The 23,614-nt window shown below is 40.6% G+C and overlaps 1 protein-coding gene and 1 long non-coding RNA gene across 7 annotated transcripts; one reads left to right on the top strand and one right to left on the bottom strand.

Annotated features, from left to right (window-relative positions):
- Nucleotides 1-1,708: 1,708 nt before the first annotated feature.
- On the bottom strand, nt 1,709-22,009 carry mfn2 (mitofusin 2). 6 transcript variants are annotated; one of them, XM_069918701.1, is made up of 18 exons: nt 21,990-22,009; nt 20,252-20,430; nt 19,180-19,315; nt 18,765-18,927; nt 18,026-18,150; nt 17,476-17,584; nt 17,277-17,384; nt 14,472-14,625; nt 13,851-13,918; nt 13,506-13,627; nt 13,217-13,343; nt 13,019-13,123; nt 10,947-11,049; nt 9,862-10,082; nt 8,348-8,503; nt 4,986-5,182; nt 4,386-4,520; nt 1,709-4,020 (listed from the first exon to the last, which is right to left on the bottom strand). In XM_069918701.1, the coding sequence occupies exons 1-18, from the start codon at nt 22,007-22,009 to the stop codon at nt 3,951-3,953; spliced, it is 2,298 nt and encodes a 765-aa protein (XP_069774802.1). In that variant the 3' UTR covers nt 1,709-3,950. The 6 variants fall into 6 exon arrangements, with proteins under 6 accessions (XP_069774802.1, XP_069774806.1, XP_069774804.1 ...); XM_069918705.1 differs by lacking the exon at nt 21,990-22,009 and adding an exon at nt 21,695-21,878; XM_069918703.1 differs by lacking the exon at nt 21,990-22,009 and adding an exon at nt 21,607-21,878.
- Nucleotides 21,448-23,312, top strand: LOC138754433 (uncharacterized). Its single transcript, XR_011351759.1, has 2 exons — nt 21,448-21,898; nt 22,478-23,312. It is a non-coding gene; the product is annotated as an uncharacterized lncRNA (long non-coding RNA).
- Nucleotides 23,313-23,614: the final 302 nt, after the last annotated feature.

Below are 23,614 nucleotides of genomic sequence, written 5' to 3' on the forward strand. Positions count from 1 at the left end.
ATGAAAGACTGCAGCTCATTGTGCAGAGGAACTTAGGCATACATGTACATGAATCACACGAGGTTGCATGGCATATGCAATAGCTAATAAGGCAAATGAAAAGTTGGGCTTAAATGTTAGAGAGATTGAATAAAAGTACAGAGAGGTTCTTAAAAGAGTCTTGGTGAAGTCATACCTGGAATACTGTGTACAGTTCTGGTCTCCTTACTTGATAAAAAAAATATACTGGTTTTGGATCTAGTGCAGAGGAGGGTCACCTGGTTGATTCCAGAGATGAAGGAGTGAGCATCTGGGTCTATTCTCGTTGAAATTCAAAAGAATGAGAGATCTTGCATAAATAGAAAACTATGAAAGGGATAGAAAAGATAAAGGGCATGAAAGGTGCTCCCACTGGTATGTGAGACTAAAACTATGAGACAAGTCACAAAATTCGGGGGATTATGTTTAGGATAGCATTGAGAAGGAACCGCTCATCTCCCAGAGACTAGTGAATCTGTGGAATTTTTACCAAGAAAGCGGTGGAGGCTACTTCATTAAACATATTTAAGATACAGTTTATTGCATAATAGGAGAATTAAGAGTTATGGGAAAAAGGCAGCTAAGTGATGTTGTTACAAGCCCAGAGGACCCCAAAACCCAGCAGCAATAGATATTAGTTTCTTAAACAAAAGTTGCTCTTGATTATCTTTAAACATGAAAACAGAATCACACTTTAACTTATCACCATTTACTTAACCTCCTTCTAATTCTAAGCGCACGTGTATGTAATGTGTAAGTTCAGAAAAGTTCTTTGATTCACAGTCCAATCTCATTTCTCATTCCTCCAAATTCACTGGATACAGGCAATTCCAAAACTGTGCACAGAATTGAACATTTATGAATTTCACCAGGCTTTGGTGCTTGAAAAGTAAATGATTGCCACTCAGGAAGGTTCTTGTCGGTTTTCAGAGAGATTTGTTGTTCACTGGACCCCCACAACTAATTCCTTTTAATCAGCTACTTCAGTGTCTTGCTGAAGAAACTTGCCCCATCAGGTTTTTCCAGATGATAACTTTCTTTCAGGTCACCACAGAGTTACTTTTTGTTTCTCTTACTTCGTGAAACATTAGGCAGCCAGTCCTCTTGTATAAACCACGAGGGTTTTGACCATAAACCCATCTTCCAAATAGGGTTTTCCACCAACTTTCCAGCTTGTCCTGTTCCAGTCCCAGCTGCTGCTGCTGACTATAAAACTGCAGAACTGATATCTCTCTCTCTGAGAAAAGCCTGTTTTACTCTCTCTGCTTGCAAAACCCTCTTGGAACAGCAAGCAGTACGCAGACAGCCTGCTTCCGACGAGTTCTTTCATCTGTTGCTTTCCAAAACAACAATGCATTAGTGAAGTCCCTTGGGCACTCTTCAAAGTTTGCAAAGACATTTGGAGCCAGTTTGTCTGGCTTGAGCAGAGCTCCGGTATTTTAAATGAGATCTGTCTGAAATGTTTGCATGTGACCTATACTAAAAACACCTGCCACACTTTATCTCCCAAAATCCTATCTATATACAATATAAAACACAACATATTGTGTCATAATCCCAAGTCCACAGCCAGATCAGCCAACTAAAGAGATTAAAGCATCCAGAAAAGAAAAAAGATAAGAAACAAAGTCTCCTAAAGCAATTCCTCCATCACAGTTTCAAATGAATAGACCAAAAGACTCCCAGTATATCAGCTGAGAAAAAAAAATTCCAGATTAATTTATTTGAAACAAGTCCAGTACTGATTTTCAGATAGCAAAGACAAAATTACAAGTCTCAGAGAGGGCTTTACATACATTTTAACTATTGTATTTAGAGTATAGACAGGCACCAAAAAAAAAACCCAAAGTGCCCTTCAACAGAAATTATTTGTTCAAAATCCAACAGAAGTACTGTCAAAAGCAGAGATTTAGAACAAACATAAAATACTGCAGGTGCTAGGTATCCAAAATCAAAGTAGAAAATGCTAGAAATACTTAACAGTACAAGAGAGCACTTATGTAGAGAGAAAGAGTCATTGTTTCTGGTTGATTATCTCCAATCAACTTTCCAGCAGGGAAAGAGATTTAGACTCATTACAGCAAAACATTTAGGTTCTTTGATGCTTGTTTCGTGTGGCTACTCTCAGTGAAATGATTCAACCCCAAGTGAAGCAGGGTCCCACCCATCCCAAAACACTCATTCCGATGAACAAAACTGGATGGAAATTGATTTTTAGCTAAAAAAAACCAAGCTGGTTTATGTCTCAGAAACAGGATGCTCATTAGTTTATTTCCAATATTAAATGAAAGTCTGAATGTAAAAATACTGCATAGAAATTTCAACCAGGGTAGTGTTTAAACAAAGTGATTACCTTAAATGCATGAATGATGGACAGGTGGACCCAGAACTATACTTTGGGAACACAGTTAAAACTGTGATTCACAATGCAACTAAAACATTTCATACTCAATCAGCCATTTTACGACTTGAAACTGAGTTGTGGGTGTGATGAGAAGTTACGATACATTTCCTAATATTTGTGGTCAATTATTTCCATTGCCTAAACAATAATCAATATGACAATATAGTAGCGATCCAGAGGGCTTTAAATCTTGTAACTTAGGGGCAAGTGGGCACTATGCCCAACACACTGAGCAAGGATACAGCCACCATACCAACAAAAAAAAAAGCACTTGTTAATCCACATACATGCAAAGCATAGTGTTTTTCCATTTACGGCGAGAAAAAAATCATTAAACCTTCTATAAATGAAATTTATTAAATGGAAAATAACATTGCACCTTTCACTGGTTCTCATCTTGCCCTGACAGAGACTCTGGGCTTTGGTGAAACAAACGATCAGAGGAAGAGGAGGCACAAGGACAGAGAAAAATAGGCAGGGGAAGAGGACAAGATCATTGCTTGCTTTCATTTCTGAAACTCCAACATAATCAGCACTCAATTAGACTTACAGTATTTGTACCAATGGTCTCATTTGAACCCTTTGATATTCACATCTAAAATTAAACCACAGACATTCTTTTCACATACAGCACCACCCTTCTACCTCCATGTTACCCAGTCCATTCATATTTCATTTTCTTGTTCCAAGCTGGTTAATATATACAAATGATTGAGACACAAACAGGGCATCATGATATGCTCGGACTATTTTCAGTTGCTCTGTCAACCTCTAGTCTAAACCAACAGTGTTTATACCTGCTTGTTTTAAGGAAACAGATCACTACATCTGAAACAATAGATAAACTTTAAAAATCACAGCTTAGGATCGAATTGAAGGATTCAGAATATCAATACTACCACAGCCAAAATATAATCAGCAGATGGCACAGACAGGAGCAAAAGTAGAATCTTTCTCAATCTTTTTCTGAAACCCTAGAGTAAAGAGACATTAATTCTTGAGCTTCAGCTAGGTATCAAGTGCACCAACAGTCAAAGTTGTGAGTTTCTTGCACTCAATAATTTAAAAAATAATTTTGGGCTCCTTTATTCTTTGTAAAGATGAGTGGGCTGGAAGATTCACTCCAAAAATAAAGCAGGAAGTGGCACAAATTATTCTGACTCAATATGTCAGCATTCCTACCTTGGTGAATGGTGTGTGCAGCATTAGATTACCTGGGCAAACTGGAGGAGAGAGAAGGAAATAAGCAGAGAGTAAAATGTGTTCCTATCTCCAGATTGCACAGGGTCCACACTTTTTATTAATGCTGCGGAGCAGCAGAATCTGGAACACAATTCACCCTATATGTAAAACTATTAATTTAGCCCAGCAGTTGTAAATCAATTCCCAAATGTTTATAAGTTATGCTGAGCAATAAATTAAGATCTCGATGATGTCCTCATCACCCTTCCCCATCATCGTCCTGTGATGCCACAGCTGAACTCCACCTGCTCAGGAAGAGAAGACATCTTGCTCTTGCCTGATGGTCTCATCTGTTCTGCTGCAGGTACTGGTGAGTAAACATGTTCAGCTCACTGTCCAGCCAGCCAGCCTTATTTCTGCAAAGAATGACACAGTTAGTCCTGAATATAGGGTAGCCCATCCATTTTCACCCAGACACTCACCCACCCCCCTTCCTCTATGAAGGTTTCTGCAACCTCCGAGACACTTTGGAGCACTGCATATCTTGATAAGTATAGAAAGAGTTCACAATTTTCTGCTTATTTTCTCTTCAAGTCAAGGAAGCTTACTTACTTACCCCTACTCCAGTAAATTACAAGAGCCACAGGATCACATCCATCTTATCTAAAATCTCACACATCAAGTCTTTCGAATTAGCTCTGCGCAGAGCAGGGTGTTTTTGGTAATTAATTCATAGTTCCAGAGTGGCCAAAATCCAGCTGTTGTTTTGACTGACACCAACCTGAGCAGCTTGGCTTTACTTTGGAATGAGTCCAGCAGTTCAATCTTCTTATTCAGGTCTTTAATCTCCTCATCCAGGTTTTGCCGTGTTACATCCACCTGTTGACACAGCTGAGCAAATGTCCCTGCCAGCTCTCTGCAAAAGAAAGGTGAATACAGTAAAAACATGATGGGGTGGGAAGTATAGACAGCAAATTTAGACATTGTTGTGACAATTAAAAAAAAAATCAAGAGGTGGGAGAGTGGTTCAGAGCAAGTTCAGGGTCATGCTACTCATTAACTAATGACTGTAAGTGCAGGCATGAGGTGAATTCATTGTGATATCTTCAGTATTTCAATGTACTTTTGAGGCCCACATATGAAGAAGTCATTGTGGTGAAGTGCTGAGGGAAGAAGTGACACCAGGATGCTGAGCTGAGAACCAGGATTCTTGGAAGATCATTTGAATCCAGTTGAATTCAAAATCACGAGGATCAAATGAAGCGACACGTAATTTGGGAAAAGGGAGGGGTGCAAGAGAGAGGCTCCATCTGCATCAATCCTAACACTGCTGCATCCCTCCTCACCTCCTCTCTCCTTCTACCAATCTTATTACACTTACTGTTGCACCTGATGACTGCAGTTGGAGCCGGTGTAACTGACTACAAGCTGTAGCTTCTCAGCAGCATAGTCCACAAACTGATGCTTGAAGGCTCGTTCCTTTGCTCTGGTTGTCCACGTTAGGCGTTCATACACATATAGGAGACCATACATTCCGACACTCAATGCAATCAGCCGCCAGCCCACTGCTTTCCACACCTGAGGTAAAAGAAAAATCAGATGAGGAATTGCACTTCTTCATATCTTTCTGTGTACTGTTTCACACACATACAAACATTGGTTTATCTGTTCTCACCACAATGCTTGGACATCAGGGTTAATCTCAGGAACAGCAGCATTCCCAAAATGTTTTTTTTAAAATTAATTCAAGGGATGGTGGGCTTCAAACACTGAACTTGTATTTAATTGTGAATCCCTATTTTTTTTTCTTGAAAATGTCGTGAGGAGTTAATATCTTGAACCAGCAGTGAAGGAACGGCAAATACATTTTGAGTCGGGATTTGGAGGGCAACTTTCCAATGGTGTTCTCATGCTTTTGCTGCTCTTGTCCTTCCAGATAGTAGAAGTTGTGGATTTGGAAGGTGAAGTCAAAAGGAATCTTGGTGAGCTGCTACAACTTAACAAAACCGGGCTTTTTCCACTGAGGACAACATCTTGAGGTCATGGGTGAAGGGTGAAAGGAGAAACATTAGGGGGAACTTTTTTTTGAATATTTTATTTTTGATTTTCCAAGACTCATACAAATCCAAAACAACAATATAATCTTTCTGAACAATGATAGATTACATTCAGAACCCATTTTCACTCCTACCCACCCCTCTCACTTTTCTCTCATTCCCTAATAACACAAGGAAAGAACCAAAAATCTATAGAGTCACAGAGCCTTAAAGAAACTAAATATAAACCCAAAGTAACAAAGTAAAATGAAAAAGATACAAGAGCACATTGTCTGCGCCCCGGCCCACTTCACTTATCTCAATCGTTCCACTATTATTATGGATTTTTACCTTTCATCTGTTTGGAAGGAGTGTAACTATATCTACATACCTAAATGTTGCAGATAGGGTTGCCACACCCTAATGAATGTGTCGTATTATCTCCTTAAATTATATGTGATTTTTCTCTGCATTTCTGTATTCCACTGTGTAATATTTAGTTGGAAGTCAGACTTCCACGTGACGGCTATACATTTCCTGGCTACCACCAATGAGACCTTCACAAACTGAATTTAGTACTTGGACAATTTAAAACACACATCCATAATGTCCCCCAGAGGGGACAATGCCAGATACTGTGGAAAATCCACATTTGTAATTTTTTTTTCCAGATTGTCCCCCAGGTCCACCCAGAAGGATCTTACCTTTGTACACAGCCAGGTTGAATGGATAAAGGTTTCAATCTCCACACCCACCTAAAGCATATTTCCAAAATTTCTGATTTAGATTTATGTAATTTTTGCAGTGTGAGATACAGTTGGCGCAAGAAATTATATTGCACCAACCTATATCTGACATTAATGACTGCTAGGGGGAATAACTTCATGCAGACTAGAGAATGTGGAGCGAGCTGCCAGCAAAAGTGGTGAATGTGGGCTCAATTTTGACATTTAAGAAAAATTTGAATAGATACATGGATGGGAGGGGTATGGAGGTCTATGGACTGGGTGCAGATCATTTGGCACAGACTGGCTGTAATGTTCTATGATTCTAAGGTACTAAACAGATGCAGCAGAGACCAGATCAGCAAAGAGTTAATAGAGTTTGTAAAATCCTTCAAATTTATTGAAAGGTTCAGTTGGGCTAGGCAGTGGTTCTCAGCCATTTTCTTTCCAGTCACTTTAAGTATTCCTTATGCCACAGGTACTCTGTGATTAGTAAGGGATCGCTTAAGGTGGCATGTGGCTGTAAAGAAAAAGTTTGAAAACCAATGTTTTAACTGTACTTAATTGACTCGTTATGTGCACGGTTTCATAACTCCAAAGGAAATGGGCCAATGACAATTTTTCTCAAGCAAAATATTTCAGAAACAATTGAGTCAAAGCAGTGGTTCTCAACCTTCCCTTCCCTCTCAAATACCACCTTAAACAATCCCTTTCTATTCACAGAGTACCTATGGCATAGGAATTACTTAAGATGGTATGAGTGGATAGAAAAGGGTTGAGAACCACTGGGCTAGGGGCTTGAAGAGCAGAATTAATTAATGTAAATGATAATTATTATTAATATTAATGATAATTAATTGTTATGACAAAATACTCAATGTTCTCCCCATTCTGGTTATTGACAGCAACAGGATGCATTTGAAAGGACAGTGAATCAGTGGAATAAAGATTTTCAGATTTATTGTCAGAATATATCTATGACATCATATACAACCTTGAGATTCTTTTTCCTGGGGGCATGGCAAAATAACCAGTTATTTGTAGTGCAAAAAAAAAATTGTACACAAGGCACACATGTAAACAACTGATTGTGCAATACCGAGATGTGGGGGGGGGGGGGGGGGAGGGAAAGAACAATAAAGTGCAAAAAAAGAGTCCCTGATTGAGTTTATTGTTAAGGATTCTGATGGTGGAGGGGTAGCAGCTGTTCCTGAACCTGGTGGTGCGAGTCTTGCGGCACCTATACCTCTTTCCCAATGTTCGCAATGAGAACAGAGCATGCGCTGAGTGGTGTTTCTCCTTGATTGCTGCTGCTCTCCGTCGGCAGGATTCCCGTAGATGTTCTTGATGGTGGGGAGGGTTTTGCAATAAAGGCTGATTAAAACAGATTTTTGAAAGAAAGGGAAATTAAGGATTGCGAGCAAGTAAGAAGGGTAGAGTCTAAGGTGAGATCAGCTATGCTCTTATTGATTGGTGGAGTGGACTCAACAGGACAGATGGCCTTCCCTTGCTCCTATTTCTTACAAATACTACAGTGCTTCCAATGCTGCCAATTGATCTTTTTTCCCCATTGCAGCTCTATTCCATAATTGTGCTCTTTCCCTTCTACTTTATACAACTACGTGATGTTCAAATGCTTGCCAAAGAACCCTTTGAACAGTCCCATGTGACAAATAAAGTTCAACTTAATTCATTATTGGTATATTAACTGGCCCCACAGTAATACATCCTCTGCTTTGGTAAAATCAAACCTCTCATGAAGGACATCCCAAATTTTGATTTCATTTTAGGACATCAGAAGATTGATTATTTTTCTTTTACTCTCAGATTCTCCCACATTACCAGTAATGACACTTTGTGATGATCAGACATAAACAAGTTACAACAAACACAGTAACACAGAGGCTGGTCAAACCTTCACCACTGCCAACAAGATGACAAAGATCAGCGCATCTGATACTGACTGCAAAACTGTCACTTACCACACCACCAATTACGATTATTCCCATCGATGTCCGCGAGGTTAAGGATGCTAATCCAGTTACCATAGATACCATAAGTTCTTCCTGGGTCATCGATCCTTGGGGCAAGGGTGGCAAGCTGGTGCTGACTGGGGTAATAGGCAGTTGCCTTGGCACCTTGAAACACAAGAAATCAAAATTCAGGAGAAAGGCAGTAGACAGCCAGTTACTAACATGTGATATAATTCAGATACTAGCAGCTAATTATTAAGCTCTCTTCCAGAGAAGGTGGAACCAGTGACAGGGGCTTTACACTCAAGTGGCGAGGTGTGGGGGGGGTTGGGGGCGCAGTAGTGCGTGCTTGAGTAGCAGCAGTGAATTGAGAGAATAGCAGATGCTCGGCCCAGCAAGCAAGGAAAAGACTAGTGGATGGCCAAAATGGGACTGATGGGTTGAAATGTGTTTACTTAAATGCAAGAAATACTGTGGGTAAGGTGGATGCAACTGGATTGGTTTTTTGAATTATACAGTTATGGAGACATGGCTGCAAGAGGGACAGGATTAGAAGCTCAATGTTCTTGTGTTTCGTTGTTTTAGACAGAAAAGAAAAGGAGGTAAAAGAGATAGAGCATTGCTAATCAGCGACAGTGTCAAAACTCCATTCAGAGGCCTAATGGTGAGCTCATCTACTGAGAAAGTGTGGGGAGAGCTCAGAAATATGCAATTATTGATAGAGCTAAACTGTAGACCTCCCAATGGAGGAACAGATATAGCTGTAGTGAGAACTTCAATTTGCCGAATAATGGCTGGAAAATCCTTCATGCCAGAAGTTTAGATGGGGAAGAATTTGTCAAGTGTGTCCATGAGGGTTACATCTAGGAAGGGGCCATACTGGCAAATGGATGTGGCCAGGTGATTGGAGAGTCAGTGGGAGAACATTTTGGAAACAGTGAAGTGGTGATACGTTTCCTCCATTGTATATAGTTATGATTGACTACTGTATATATGGAGCTGGCCCGCTCACTGATGACTCATTCCCTATGACTCCTCCCCCGTGGTCCTGGGCCATAAAGGTCGAGCCACCTCTCCCTTCCTGCCATTTCTATACCTGGATCTGGGGCAGCAAGGTTCTTCTGTACATTAAAGCCTATCATTCCCTCAGCCTAGTCTTTGTGGTTACTGGGCACTACAAGTGACCAAACTCTTTCAAACCAGTACTCCTTCCAGTAGACATAAAAGATACAACGCAGGGATTCTTCCCACTATTTGTCCTTCAACCAAGATATTAAAACAATTTATTTGACCTACCCTAATAGTGGGAGTTCTCTGGACTCTTTCCAACATTACAACTGTCAAAGGCATCTCGGAGATGTTTAACCAAAGTCCTCTAGGATTCAATGGGACTATTTGTAATTCTCACTAATCCTTAGGCCTTGTTACCCTCCAATCAGCATTGAATATTACATTTAAGCACATTGCTGGGTGTGGGAGCTTTCAGTGCATAGATTGATCACATTTCCTTCTTCGTTTCGTACCTGGTCATTGTGTCCTGTTAATGCCCTGCGGCCATTCTTTGGTCCAAGGAAACGATTGACAAGCATTGTCCATCCAAGTGAAAAGTGAAATTCAATGTCCTCTTGGAAGTCTGCACAGAGCCGATCGCAGTTCAAGTCATAACTGAGATTGAAGCGCTGACGAGGAACCGGAAGATCCACATGACCTCTCTCCGTAGGTGGCAACAGAGGCTGGAGGCTGTCTGAGTAAATTTGAAGAGATATCATCACTAACCCATTACTCACTCTGTAGTAGTTGTGTTTCCCTATCAGTCCCATCTGCACTAACCAATGAACTTAATAAGAACATTGGAATTGTAGACAAGATCAAAGCGATCCTGATGGTATGCAGGATACAAAATGAAAGTGTTGACTAATCTAGTAATAAATCTCCATCATAATCTCCACAACAGATCCAAATTCAAGACTGGGGACCAAGTTATCTGCTCTTCCCCAACAATTATACACTTACATCAAGATACAGATTTAAATAAAGCTTGTAGACACTCCATCGCCACAAGCCCTTCAGTTTGCTAAATCTGAACAATCATGACCCTTCCTTTCACCTCAACAATAAATTTGCCATTAGACTAGCTGCCCAGTAGAGGGTGAGCAAAATCATTGAGGACTCCTTCCACCCCACACACAGCATCTTTCAGCTGCTCCTGTTCGGAAAGAGATACGGGAGTATCAGAGCTAGCACCACTAGGCTGAGGATGTGGACACACTAACCATCCGCGACTCCCATATTTACAAAACAATATTTGTTTATCTGTATATATAAATACTACATATGTATTATTTGTCTGTATGCATGTCATATCTGGTTGTGTGCCTGCGTGTTTTGCGTTGAGATCTAGAGAATGCCGATTTGCCTCACGTATCAAATAGCTTTTATGTAGTCAGTAGGAGAGAAGTACGAAATAAACCATCTAAACGACAGCTTCACAGGGAAGGAGGCCCATAAACTTTGAGCAGAGTCCTAAGGAGGCCATAGCCCAAAAAAAGGTTGAGAATGGCTTGTCTACATTATTACAGTACAAAAGAATTGACTATCGAGCAATTACCAATCATTTCTTGTTGGGTTTTCTGTAGACTGGCTGTAATGGTGACAGAGCAACGCTCAGACATGTTGCGTCCAAGACCTTCTTCAAGGTGTTTATGAAGCTCCTGCAGAATAGGAAAAATTAGTCACATTTAGGTTATGGAACAGGTCAGGAGAAATGACATGGACTGGAGTACCACCTATTTGGTCTTTGGGAACCAGAAGCTCAGATCTGTCTCACCAAATGTGAAGAGAGACCAAATGCAAGTTTCTGCCTATTTGTTGCAAAGATTTTTATCTCTTTTCCCATATAGTCTGAGGTGTGGGTTGATAAATCTCCAACATTTCCTCTCGTTTCTCCCAAGCTTTAAATGTCTTGCCCTACACAAATTCATTGCCCTAGACCCTCAACATGATTAAAACAATTCTGTTCAGTCTCCAAATCATTCTTCCTTGACATTTCAGATCTGGCAAAACCTCCATCTGCTAATATCCCCAATCTATGACAGGTTTTGAGAAAACCTACATTAGGCATGTATCTCCTTTACTTAATCCTCACCAAAGAATTGTGGCAGATGTATCTTTTTTATTATAGCATTAGTAATAAAGGTCACGACCCAGTCCTTGTAGAAATAAGGTAGTATTCTGGAATTTTTTGCAAGAAGTTATGGTGGAATCAGATCTACATTATTATATTTAAGAGATTTAAACTTCAAGATTATAGGATGCACAATACTAATACAGCACCACATTACAGTGCTCCCCATAGCCGTTTGGTACCTCTGGGAGCCCCACTTTCCTCCCATGTTCCAAAGGCATATGGGGTTAGTTGGTTCATTGGTCATAAGGGTGTATTATGGCAGTGTGGGCTTGTGGGCCAGAAGGGCCTGTTACCATGCTGCATCTCTAACTTAATGGAGATAAAAGGGATCAGTTTAAAAGAAAAAAAGGGTTGGCATAGATGTGATGGGCCAAAGGCCTCATTTTTCTGCTGTGCAATTCTATTCCTTTATATGATATTCCAGCTGCAACACCCCCCCAGGGGCCCTGTAGAATTAGAGCAAAACTGAACATCTTTACTCTTACACACTTATTCTCTTGCAATGAAAGTCTTGCTTTCCCTGTATATTAACTTTCAGGGATTCATGCAAAAAAAGAAACCCGCATCATTCTGAACACCAGTACCGCTGAAATTTCATACCATTTAATAAAATACTGCTCCATTCTTTATTTTTTTTTAACCAAAGTGAATTACCTCCCTGTTTTCACATTACATTCCATCTCCCATGTCCTTTCCCATTCACTTGGCATGTCGATCTACCCAATAGCCTCTCTACATATTTTTCACATCCCTCATTAGCAGATTTGAATTTTTGCACTTGTTCCCCTCATCTAAACCACTGACGTCACAGCCTCTTAATCCAGAATGATATTTATTCTATCTTTTTTTCTGCCAGTTATCTATATCAGTGGTTCTCAATCTTTTTCTTCCACTCACATACCACTTTTAAGTAATCTCTTTGTCATAGGTTCTCTGTGATTAGCAAGGGATTGCTTAAGGTGGTATGTGAGTGCAAAGAAAATGTTTGAAAACCGCTGTTGTACCAAAGGAAATGGGCCAATGACAATTTTTCTCAAGCAAAATATTTGTCACAATTGGGTCTCGAGCAGTGGTTCTCAACCTCCCCACCCCCCCCCCCCCACCTCTCATACCTCCTTAAGTAATCCCTTACTAATCACAGAGCATCTGTGGCATAGAGAATACTTAAGGTGGTATGTGAGTTGAAAGAAAAAGATTGAGAATCACTACATTATGAAGGCCTTATGAAAATTCAAATAACAAATCAATTAAGTTATCCTCATCAATTTTTCTAGTTACAAGGTCAAAAATTTCTAACAGATGTGTCAAACATTATTTTCAGTTCATGAATCAATGTTGACTGTGCCCAATGCTATTATTATTTTCCATGTGCTCTGTCACCATTTCCCAAATAAGAGGTTCCACCATTTTCCCCTTCTCCTTTCTCACAAAACTCAGAAAACTCTCAAGATCTCAACAAGGACAGGTTCCTCATCTGTTAAATCGAGACTCACACTTTTGTAGACTTTGAGCACCACCTGGGAGGGGTGAAAATCCAAGTGAAAATCATCCACCAACATGGAAAGGTGTCGTATTTCTTCTGCCATTGCATTAGAGACCTGAAACAAGGGACATGGCATCAGAAAGGAGCAGACTATATTTGGCAGCTAACCAAATCATGCACCCAGCCAACCAAAAGCTCACACTCTCACCTGTCGCTCCACCTCCTCAGTAATTTGTTTGATCTTGTTTTTACAATCCTGAGTTAACAAATCCAGCTGATTTTCAATAAATTCCAATCGATTCATACGTTCCTTTCTCATATCCAGGCAATGCATCCTGAAAGAAAGTTATTTTCAGTTCCTTAAATCTGGTGTTCCTCAGTTGCCAAAATTAAAGTTACTGCTCTGATCAGAGCAAGGAAGGGGAGGGAATGAAATGTTGAAGCATTACCACACACAAAGCTGCCTGACAAATCACTAACCCACACTCAGTACGCACCTCTGCTCAGTGGCAGAAACGTGCACCGAATCCATGATCCGCCGCAGAGCCTCCGAGATCTGCTTTGCCCGAACAGTGTGTTGCTCAAATTTAGTCTTCACTGCTGATTGCGAAATGCATTCCTACGGGAAAAGTTCATAAAACAATTAGTGAAGTGGTCTTAAACTCCACAGCAAGAATAATTTGCAAGAAACTGAAATTTGATCTGAAGGATCTTCATCAGAACAGTCAACATTAGAGCTTTTATAACAATTTAAAATAAATTTCTGTTTTGCAGTGATCTAGGGAAATAGATGGTCTTGTATGAAGTTGTAAGACAGCAACTATTTTGCAACAGAGCCTCACCTCAAATCGTCGCTCAAAGTTTTGGAACTCAAACATTCTTGCCTGGAATCCCTCAGCCAGTGCACCACCTGTTCATAATATATACAGCATGAATTGCATAATTTTGATTAAGCTTCAGAGATGGGGTGAGGGAAAGCACAAGAAAACTGCTTGTAATTTATTTAATATCAATTCAATCACTTGCATTTTAAATTTTGGAAGCACGATAATGATTTTAGGTTTAGTCCAAGTTAACATTAGTCTCAACATTATCTGGCTCGTAATGACCATCCTGGAGATTGTGCTGCCTTGTTTAATGAAGAGTAACTGGTTTGCTCCACCAGTGCACGTGTGAACTGAATAGACAGGCAGACAATGTTTATTATGCTCCATAAGAGATTTTAAAATTATGTTAAAAGGTTACACAGTTCAGCCTTAATCCATCTTACATTTCATACACAAGGAGTATTGGATCCTTTATAAGTTCAAGTATTGTACAAGGGAAATGAAATCAATTTGATAGCTATTTCAGTCTTTATAGACACCAAGGGTCAACTGCTCCACTCCATAAAGTGATTTCCACTGTTAATACCATTGCCCAGAAATAGACTAAATGAACATCATTCCATATCTCCCACGTACCTCCTTCAGGCATTCCTTGAGCTTTCTGGATCCGAGCATTCAGAACTTCCTTGGCTGATACAAAAAAAATTCGATCAGTGGCCTGAGCCCGGTCGACCACTCCGAGCTCGTCAACCAGAAAACTGGTGCAGCGGTCCATATGCTGCCATCGCACCTGCCAATGTGAAAGTAAATTCCACATAAATTGCACTTTACTGTATTACAGAACGTGCAGTCATTGATGGAAATACACAAAATTCCCCACTGGGGTTTGATTGCAAACACAGAGATCAGCTTCAGAGAGTAATTAATATAGCTTTCAGATATGAAATTCTTTCTCTATTTCCACACCACTGGCAGACATTGGGACATTCTACCTAGGTGTGTGTACTGACTCTTCTGGAAAGGAGCTTTCAGCTTTTTTAAAGTCCATTTGTTGCCATACCTCTTCAAAGAAGGTTGGGTTGTTCTTATGGAACAGACAAGCTCAAAGAGGAAACTTGACAGCAGTGTTCAAAAATTGAGAATGTTAGCATCACTGAGAAGCTATTTCCTTTGTTTAGGACTTATTTTTTCCCTCTATTGGACCTGATCGGCAGTTTACTTACCAATTGGTCACCATTATCCCTATCCATGATAGGCCGAATTAATGCTATTAAGATGATGATCTTACCTAAATTTTTATATATATTCCAAGCTATACCTATTTTTGTTCCTAAATCTTTTTTTGATAAGGTCGATTCTAAATTGTCCTCGTATATCTGGCAAAACAAGAATCCTAGATTGGGGAAAAAATATTTACAGAAATCTAAACTGGAGGGAGGGTTGGCATTACCCAACTTTAGAATTTATTACTGGGCAGTTAATATTAGTTACTTAAGGTATTGGTTGAATTATTCAGAATTATCTCTAAATCCCCATTGGGTAAATTTAGAAATTAAACCGATACAAAATTGTTCAATTAGCTCTATTTTGGGAGCTGCTCTCCCTTTTACTCTTACTAAATTATATAAACAAATTGATAATCCAATGGCTAAACATACACTACGTATATGGTTTCAATTCCGGAGATTTTTTGGCCTAAGTCATTTTATCTTGGAAACTCCTATTGTACTAAATTTCCTTTTTCATCCCTCCCTAATTGATCAAGCTTATTTACTCTGGAAAGTTAAAGGTATAACATGCTTTTCGGATTTATTCTTGGATAACTCTTTCATGTCATTTGAACAATTATCCATGAAATATGATTTACCTCGATCTCATTTCTTTCGATATTTGCAGATTAGGAGTTTCTTAGTTTCGACTTTACCCTCTTTTCCCAATCGGGAGACTACGACTGTTTTAGAGGATATACTATATTCAAAATTCCCTCCAAAAGGTGTGATATCTAAATTATATAATATAATTACAAAAATAAATTCTGGGACTTTTGAAAAGTTTAAAAATGATTGGGAAAGAGAACTCAACCTTCATATTTCTAATGAAAATTGGAATAAAATTCTGCGACTGGTAAACTCTTCTTCTCTATGTGCAAAACATTCACTAATACAGTTTAAAGTTGTTCATAGAGCTCATATGTCTAAAGATAAACTCCATCACTTTTATTCTCATATCGATCCTATATGTGATAAATGTCAATTGGAAATAGCTTCCCTTACACATATGTTTTGGTCCTGTCCCTCTTTACAGAATTATTGGAAGGAAATTTTTTCCATTATATCTACTGTTTTGAATATTGATTTACAACCACATCCCATTACTGCAATTTTTGGATTACCTATGATAGATTTGACTTATTTATCTCTTCCTGCAGATCGTATGATTGCTTTTCTTACACTAATGGCTAGAAGATCTATACTATTGAATTGGAAAGAGGTTAATCCTCTCACTGTTTTCCAATGGTTTACCCAAACTATACTATGTTTAAATTTAGAGAAAATTAGAAACTCTGTCTATGAATCCCCTTCTAAGTTTGAGTTAACCTGGCGACCATTTATTCAATATTTTCATTTGTGGTGAGTTGATCTGGCTCTGTTTTCTTTCTATGATTATGTATGATAATTGGGCTGTAAGATGAGATCGGAGTGATCGGCGTGGTTTAGCTATATCTGTAGGTTTTTGTTTTAAGTTTTTTTGAAAGTTTTTTTTAATTCAGATTTGTTTTTTCTTCTTTTTTGGGGTTTTTTTTTTCTCTTTTTTCATATATTGTTATTAATTATATCTTTTTTTTAGAGATAGTTCACACCCTAAACTGATCAAAAAATTTTTTTTTATGATACATTTTTATTCTGTAATATTATTGTTTAATATCTCTGTATTAATTCATTACTTACTATGTATTTTTTATATCTCTTTGAACTGTATGTGTTTATAAATTATAATAATAATAAAAAGATTGAAAAAGAAAGAAAGAAAGAGAAGCTATTTCCAGCGACAAAGGATTTTCTGTAACCAGCAAAAGCAGCAGGAAAAATCAGAAGAAACTACAACAACTAAATCATTCTTTGATACACTGCTGAATGGGTGGCAGAGGCAGGCTCAATAAAAATGGTCTTAGTGGAATTTTAAAAAATCTTTAACAAGAAATTCACAGTGCAATGAGCAAACTGAGGAGCAAGTCAATCTGGGTGGTTATTTTAACAAATCAAAATGGGAAAAATAGATCAATTACAAGATATAGTGATTTTATTTCTCTACATTCATGAGAAAGCATCCCAGGAATCTTTCACTATTCAACTCAACTCTTAATCCTCCGCCAATCCCACACTGATATAGCATATGAAATGTCTATTCATGCACACTGCCCTGCTTTACTCCTCCACTTACCTCCTCCATATATTCAGGCTCCGATGCAGATGCATCCCAGCGATTATTGAGGATAAAAATATTGGGTTGCGACAATCGCTCATTCACTTTGTGAAAAAACTGCTTTTCCTGTAACAGAAATGAAAGGGTCAAAATCTATCTCATATGGGCCCCCAGAGATTTCTGCCTAAAAACAATGGGATATTGCTTGCTTACTTACTGTCTGCATTAATGTTGACTCAGAGTTTGCAACCAACACAAATACATCAGCATCCAAGCAGAATTTATCAATCCAGCTATCTAGCTCCGTGGTTACATCAATTCCGGGACTGGGAGAAACAGAAGAAAACACAAGAACATAAGAAATAAAAGCAGGAATGGGCCATCCGGCCCATCAAGCCTACTCTGCAAAATCATGGTTGATCTGATGATAGATTCATCTCCATATACCTGTATTTTCTCCACATCCCTTAATTCTCTTGCTATGTACAAATCTATCAAACCCTCTGGGAAAAGCAGTTCCTCATCTCTGTCCTAAATCTACTAGCCTGGATCTTGAGGTTATGTCCTCTAGATCTAGTCTCCCCCTCCAATGGGAAAAACTGAACAACTTCTAACTTATCTACCTTTCATAATTTCATACATTTCTATAAGATCCCCTCTCATTTTTCTAAATTCCAGTGAGTAGGGGAGTAACTCAATAATTGCACAGAACCACAACATTTACAGAGTCTGATGTGAGGGTTCGGCCCTTCAGTACAATTTCATACCTGTCCATCAGCACCAGGTCATCACGCAGCAAGGCGCATTTCATCTTGGGCCACATGACTGAAACAAGACTGCCAGCAGTGAGCTGTTCATCCTGGTGCAACGCATGAGCCAAGTGATTCACAGTCTACAGAGACACGAGAAATCTTTAAACCAAATAATTCTGATTCCTCAGTTCTATACATTCCATATTGTTTCTCTCGACTTCAACCTTGAAATCAGGATACGTCCTGACCCTGACAGGAAGACAAGACTTGAGTTTGGTGGAACACTGCTGCTGCAGGAGATGCTGATAACTAGCTCAGCTCCATTTCAACTGGGCAAAGAAATGTCCAAGACTGGTTCAAGGATCTCTCCAATTTCACTGAACCACATTCAAGAACAAAATTAAAGTTAATAATTAGCAAATTCTTCAATGGTGGTGTACCCAAAAGAGAGGATATAACTAAAGCCACAAGGCAAGGAAAGAACTGTTCAAAAATCAGTGTGACACAAACCTTTAACTGTCACTCAACACTCCCTATCCACCATCACACAAATGGTCCCCTATCACATGATACTAACCCTATCCAACAACTATCCAGTGTCATATTTGTTTCCTAAATCCATCACATTCCAAACTAATTCTGTCCTATCAAGTGCTGGTCCACCACACCCCACCCCCGCCAGTCTTCCCAGACAACTGGATGAAAATCTTAAGACACTTTACATAGCCTACTTGGTTTTGAACAAGCATCTAACCTTGATATTCCTTTTCTCTTCAGAACCATCTGTGAGCAGATAGGCTTCATTCCCATCTGATCCCTCCACACGCAGGAAGCAGTTGGTGGTGTGGCCAATTCCTGACGGTAGGACTTTGTCCCACAGCATGGCATTGATCACAGAGCTTTTTCCATTGCTTGTCCTGCGGAAAATAAACAGTAATCAACCAAATGCACAACCTGAGACAGCAAGCACTGAACCAGCAGCAATTAGTAAATGACGACATGCATCTCAAGCATTCCAGAAATACTAACTCAACTCAAACCAGAAAGGTGCAGAACTGCACCTGGTGGCAATTATTATTTGCAGGAACATCATTAACAACAACAGAAGAGACCAGAAACAGAACAGACCTGGAATGAGAGGCTAGAGCAGGGTTGGAATATCCACATACCTGCCAAAAAATGCCACTTTCATATGTCGCCGTGCAAGCACTTCGCTGATTCCTCCAACCTTCGAGAGGTATCCAGTCACCTCCAGCACCTGCTCTTCCGTGGTGATTGGATCCAGTTCTCCATCTTGATATGATTCTGCATAACAAAAAATGATTCAAAATCTAGTTGATGATATTCACATGGCAACATTAATCAGTAGTAAAACATGAAAGTCTGCAGACATCGTACATAGTTAGGTGAAAACACAATGCTGGAGTAACTCAGCAGGTCAAACCCTTATATGGCAAAGATAAAATTACATAACAGACATTTCAGGGTTGAGGCCTTCATCGAGATATGATTATTACTATTTCAGATAAGGGAGAGAGCGAAAACACAAAGATAGATCAGTTAATCTGACATCAAGGAGGAAAATTCTAGAATGCTGTCAAGTAATAGAACAATACTTACAAAATAAAAATGACAACATGGATTTATGAAAACAAAATAACAAAATTGATAGTGTATTTGGAATAAATTATGGTGTCTTCAACAAAATGTCACACAAAATGAGATTGTGTGTGAGTGTAAAACACCAGCATTCATCAGGGTTAGTTAACCAACATAAAACACAGTTGGAATAAGGGGGTATTTGTTAGGTTGGGAGACTGTGACTCATGGAAAACAATGCTGGGACCTAACCATTTAAAATCTGCATCAATGAAATGGACAAGGAGACCAAATGTAATAAATCTAAGTCTGTTCATTAATGAAATATAGGTGTTAATGTGAGCTTGCTATGAGTCTTAAGGGAAGATAGCAGCTGGAACATATTGATCTTGAGTTTATTGTCATATACATTATAAAATGTATATACATCTAATTTTTTTTTACTTGCAGCAGCCAAACGGGTATTTTATAAAACTATAATGGCACACATTAAAGTACTGAACAGAAAAAGACAAGTACAAAAGATGGAAGATACCATAATGCAAGAAAAAAGTAGCACAATTGTAGTGACCCACTACAATACTTGCAAGCTTCCATACACAAATACCCAGCAATTTCTACCCTAGTTAAGGCCACACTCACCTTTAAGAAACACAGCACTCTCCTTGATGTACGCAGCAAGCTGCTCAAATATTCCATTGATCTTCTTTTTAGCAGTTACAAAGTGTTTGAGCGGTGAAGCATTAACCTCGGCCATCAGACGCTTATCTTTTTTACCAACTACAACTGGGTGTGAGCGGGAGAACATCAGAGACATGGCACTGAAAGCAAAGAGATTTGTGAATCATAGAACAAGGTAGAGAAAATATTCTATTCCCATTCATTATTCCAGTTTTGCACAATGGATTATTTTCACAAACATAAATAAAGATCCTGGTGATAGGTGACTCAAAATTGGAGTAGAGATGTGATTGACATGTTGGCCAAGGGCAATGCCCAGAGACTGGGTCAGGTTGGGGAATAAGAGAGAAAGGGTGTTGAGTGTGGGAAATGAGGGAAGTTGGGCATTGATAAGAAAGAGATAAGCAAGTTGTTTCCATTGGTGGGGAAGACCAGAAGTAGGGGACATACCCTCAAGATTCAGGATAACAGAATTAGGGCAGAGATGAGAAGGAACTGCTTTTCTCAGAGGGTGATGTATCTGTGAAATTTGCTACCATTGGAAACAATCTCGGACAAGGTTAGATAGGTTTTTTTTAAAATACACACAGTAGGGGAAATAAGGAACGTGGGGAAGAGGCGAGCAAGTGGAATTGAGCCCATCATTAGATCATTCATGATCACATTGAATGGCCGACTCCTGTCCAATTTCGTATGTTCTCATGCTACCTGTTGACCAGGACATGATGAGATATGTCACAATGGGTAGGATGATGCGACAGACGGCAGGGTAGGATGATGCGACAGACGGCAGGGACCGGAAGGACGGGGGGGGGGGGGGGGGACACGACGGGTTCAACGGCAGGGACCGGGAGGACGGGGGGGGGGAGGGCGACGGGGGGGGGGGAGGGCGACGGGGGGGGGGGGCGGCGGCGGCGGGTGCAATGGCAGGGACTGGGTGTGGGGTGGGGAGAAGGGCGGGAGTAAGGATGGCAGGGACCGGGAGGGTGGGAGGTGAGTATGGCAGGGACCGGGAGGAGGGGGGGGGGGTGTGGTGAAACAGCAGGGACCGGGAGGACGGGGGAGGGGTAGTGGTGCAACGGCAGGGACCGGGAGGACGGGGCGGGGGGGGGGGGGGAAAGAGAAGGGCGGGGGTGAGGATGGCGGGGACCGGGAAGACGGCGGAGGGGGGCCGGCGGGTGCAATAGCAGGGACTGGGAGGATGGGTGTTGGGTGGAGGTGCGGAGGGGGGGGGGGGGGTCACTGGGCCTCGCACCGATCTGATGAGAGGATCGGGAGGCTGGGCCAGTGACCTTGCCCCGAGGACACGGACTCACACCCAGCCTGTGGTCGCGGGACTGGACCTACGTCGTGGCCACGGCGGCGAGCGCGGTTCACGCGTCAGGCCGGTAGCCGCGGTCTTGCCTGGTCCACAACCGCCGTGATCCTCTCCCAGCCGAAGCCTCTTCGCATCACGCCAAGGCCCGGCTAAAAAACGTCATTGGCCTGTGACGAAAAACGTCATCAACCGGCGCGATGAGCAACGGGGAGAGAAGCGCGTCGCCATGTCCGGAAGGGAACCGGTTACGGTAGCCGACCTTTCATCGAGATAGATCGGGATATTGGAAGGTAAACTCCGGTGGCTTCTCTCTCACCACCATTCGGGCCCTCCCAGGTGAAGCAACACTTCGCTTGTGAATCTGGGGGGGGGGTCATTTACCTTTGGTGCCCCCTCGACATAGAGAGACTGGGCACAGATGGGGCGATGGCTTTGTGGAGCACCTCGGCGTGATCTCCCAGTGGCCGCCCATTTCGATTCCCCACCCCATTCCCTCGCTGACGTGTCTGTCCATGGACACATGCAGTGCCAGACCGAGACCACCCAGACATTGGAGGAACTGGATGGCATTAATATCAACTTCTCTGGCTTTTGTTAGGTTTCCCCACTTCTTTCCCCCCCCCCCCCCCCCCCCCGTTGGTTTCTCCCAGCTCTGTCTCTCCCTTTTTCTCTGTCTCCTTCTGCACTGACATCAGTTCTCATCTCTGCCTTTTCATATCCAGTTTCACACCTTTGGTAGGTCTGGATTCCTCCCCCAGCCAACGCTGTCTACATTCTGATATGATCTGGTTTTCATCATTCTGCTTATTCCTTGAAGATTGACTCAGGCCCGAAATTTCAAGCAATACATTTGTCTCCTATGAATGCAGAAAGACCAGCTGAGTTCCTCCAGCATTCAGTGTGTTCACAGCGTCTGCAGACTTTGGTTTTCACTCAACATGGTCGAGAAACAGACTGTACAAAGATCCATCAATCTCTGGGCTGAAAACCCACTGGTGCTATAAAAGTTGTGAGATTCCAGGATGGTGGTTAAACTCTTGTTGGAAAAAGTGAGCGCTTGGTGCTTGTGTAGAATGTAGTTCAACACTACATGAAAGAACAAAAAATGAAATTTGGGAAGAGAATTCTGGCAAGCAGAATGGAGTAACTGCAAGAAATTAAAATGTTGAGTAATCAGATCTTGAATTTAGCTTTGTCTTGAAGATTTATTAAAGATCAATGTCAAAGAAAATTAATCACACCAAGCTACATATAAATTTTCTACCAAAGAAGATTGGTATTATCTTGGCTAAAAAATGACAGATGGCATTTAACCCAAATATGGGGTATTGTATTTTGGGAATGCTAATGAGGCTAGGACGTACACCTTTTTAGGTGCTGATGAACAGTGGGACATTGGGAGCAGGAGTTCATAGAACCCTGATGAATGAGACCAGAACCAGGCTGAGAGCAGCAACTTCCCACGGGCAGTGAAACTGCTGAATGACTGATGAACAGTTCATATAAATCCCTCAGAGACTTATTTAACAATATTTTATATTTGTACTGCATATACTGTAAATCATTTGTAAGTATCTGTGCTGTCTTTTTTTGCATCGACCATTGTGTATTTTTACATGACCGATGTCTATGTGTTTGCATATTTTTTGCACCAAGGACTGTCTCGTCCAGTTGTAGGATAATAAAATTGAACTTGATTATGAAGGCACGTGTGATATTGGCCTTTATTAGTCAGGACATTCGATATAAAAGTATTAAGGTTATGTTTTAATGATCAAACCTTAGACGTTAGCTGGAGTATTTTGTGCATTTCTGGTCATTATTCTGTAGGAATGTTATGGAGAGGGTACAGAGGAGATTTGCTAGGATGTTGCCTAAGATGGCATATTTAGGAGAGACTGGGGAAGCTAGATCTGTTCTCCCTTGAGTGGACGATGTTGAGAGGTTAAGGGGTATGTTAGAGGGAACGCTTCCCCATTTTAGAAGTGAATAAAATTAAATTCACA

This window comes from Narcine bancroftii, chromosome 2 (genome assembly GCF_036971445.1).
Source record: "Narcine bancroftii isolate sNarBan1 chromosome 2, sNarBan1.hap1, whole genome shotgun sequence".
Taxonomy (NCBI): Eukaryota; Metazoa; Chordata; class Chondrichthyes; order Torpediniformes; family Narcinidae; genus Narcine; species Narcine bancroftii.

Bases quoted from the DNA above. Each gene is read 5' to 3' on its own strand.
- mfn2 (XM_069918701.1), bottom strand. From the start codon at position 22,009: ATGTCGAGGGGGCACCAAAG. The intron at 19,316-20,251 runs GTGAGTGTGGCC...TTTGTTATGCAG, and splicing joins GAGTGCTGTGTTTCTTAAAG to AATCATATCAAGATGGAGAA. The intron at 18,928-19,179 runs GTATGTGGATAT...TATTTTCCGCAG, and splicing joins AAAGTGGCATTTTTTGGCAG to GACAAGCAATGGAAAAAGCT.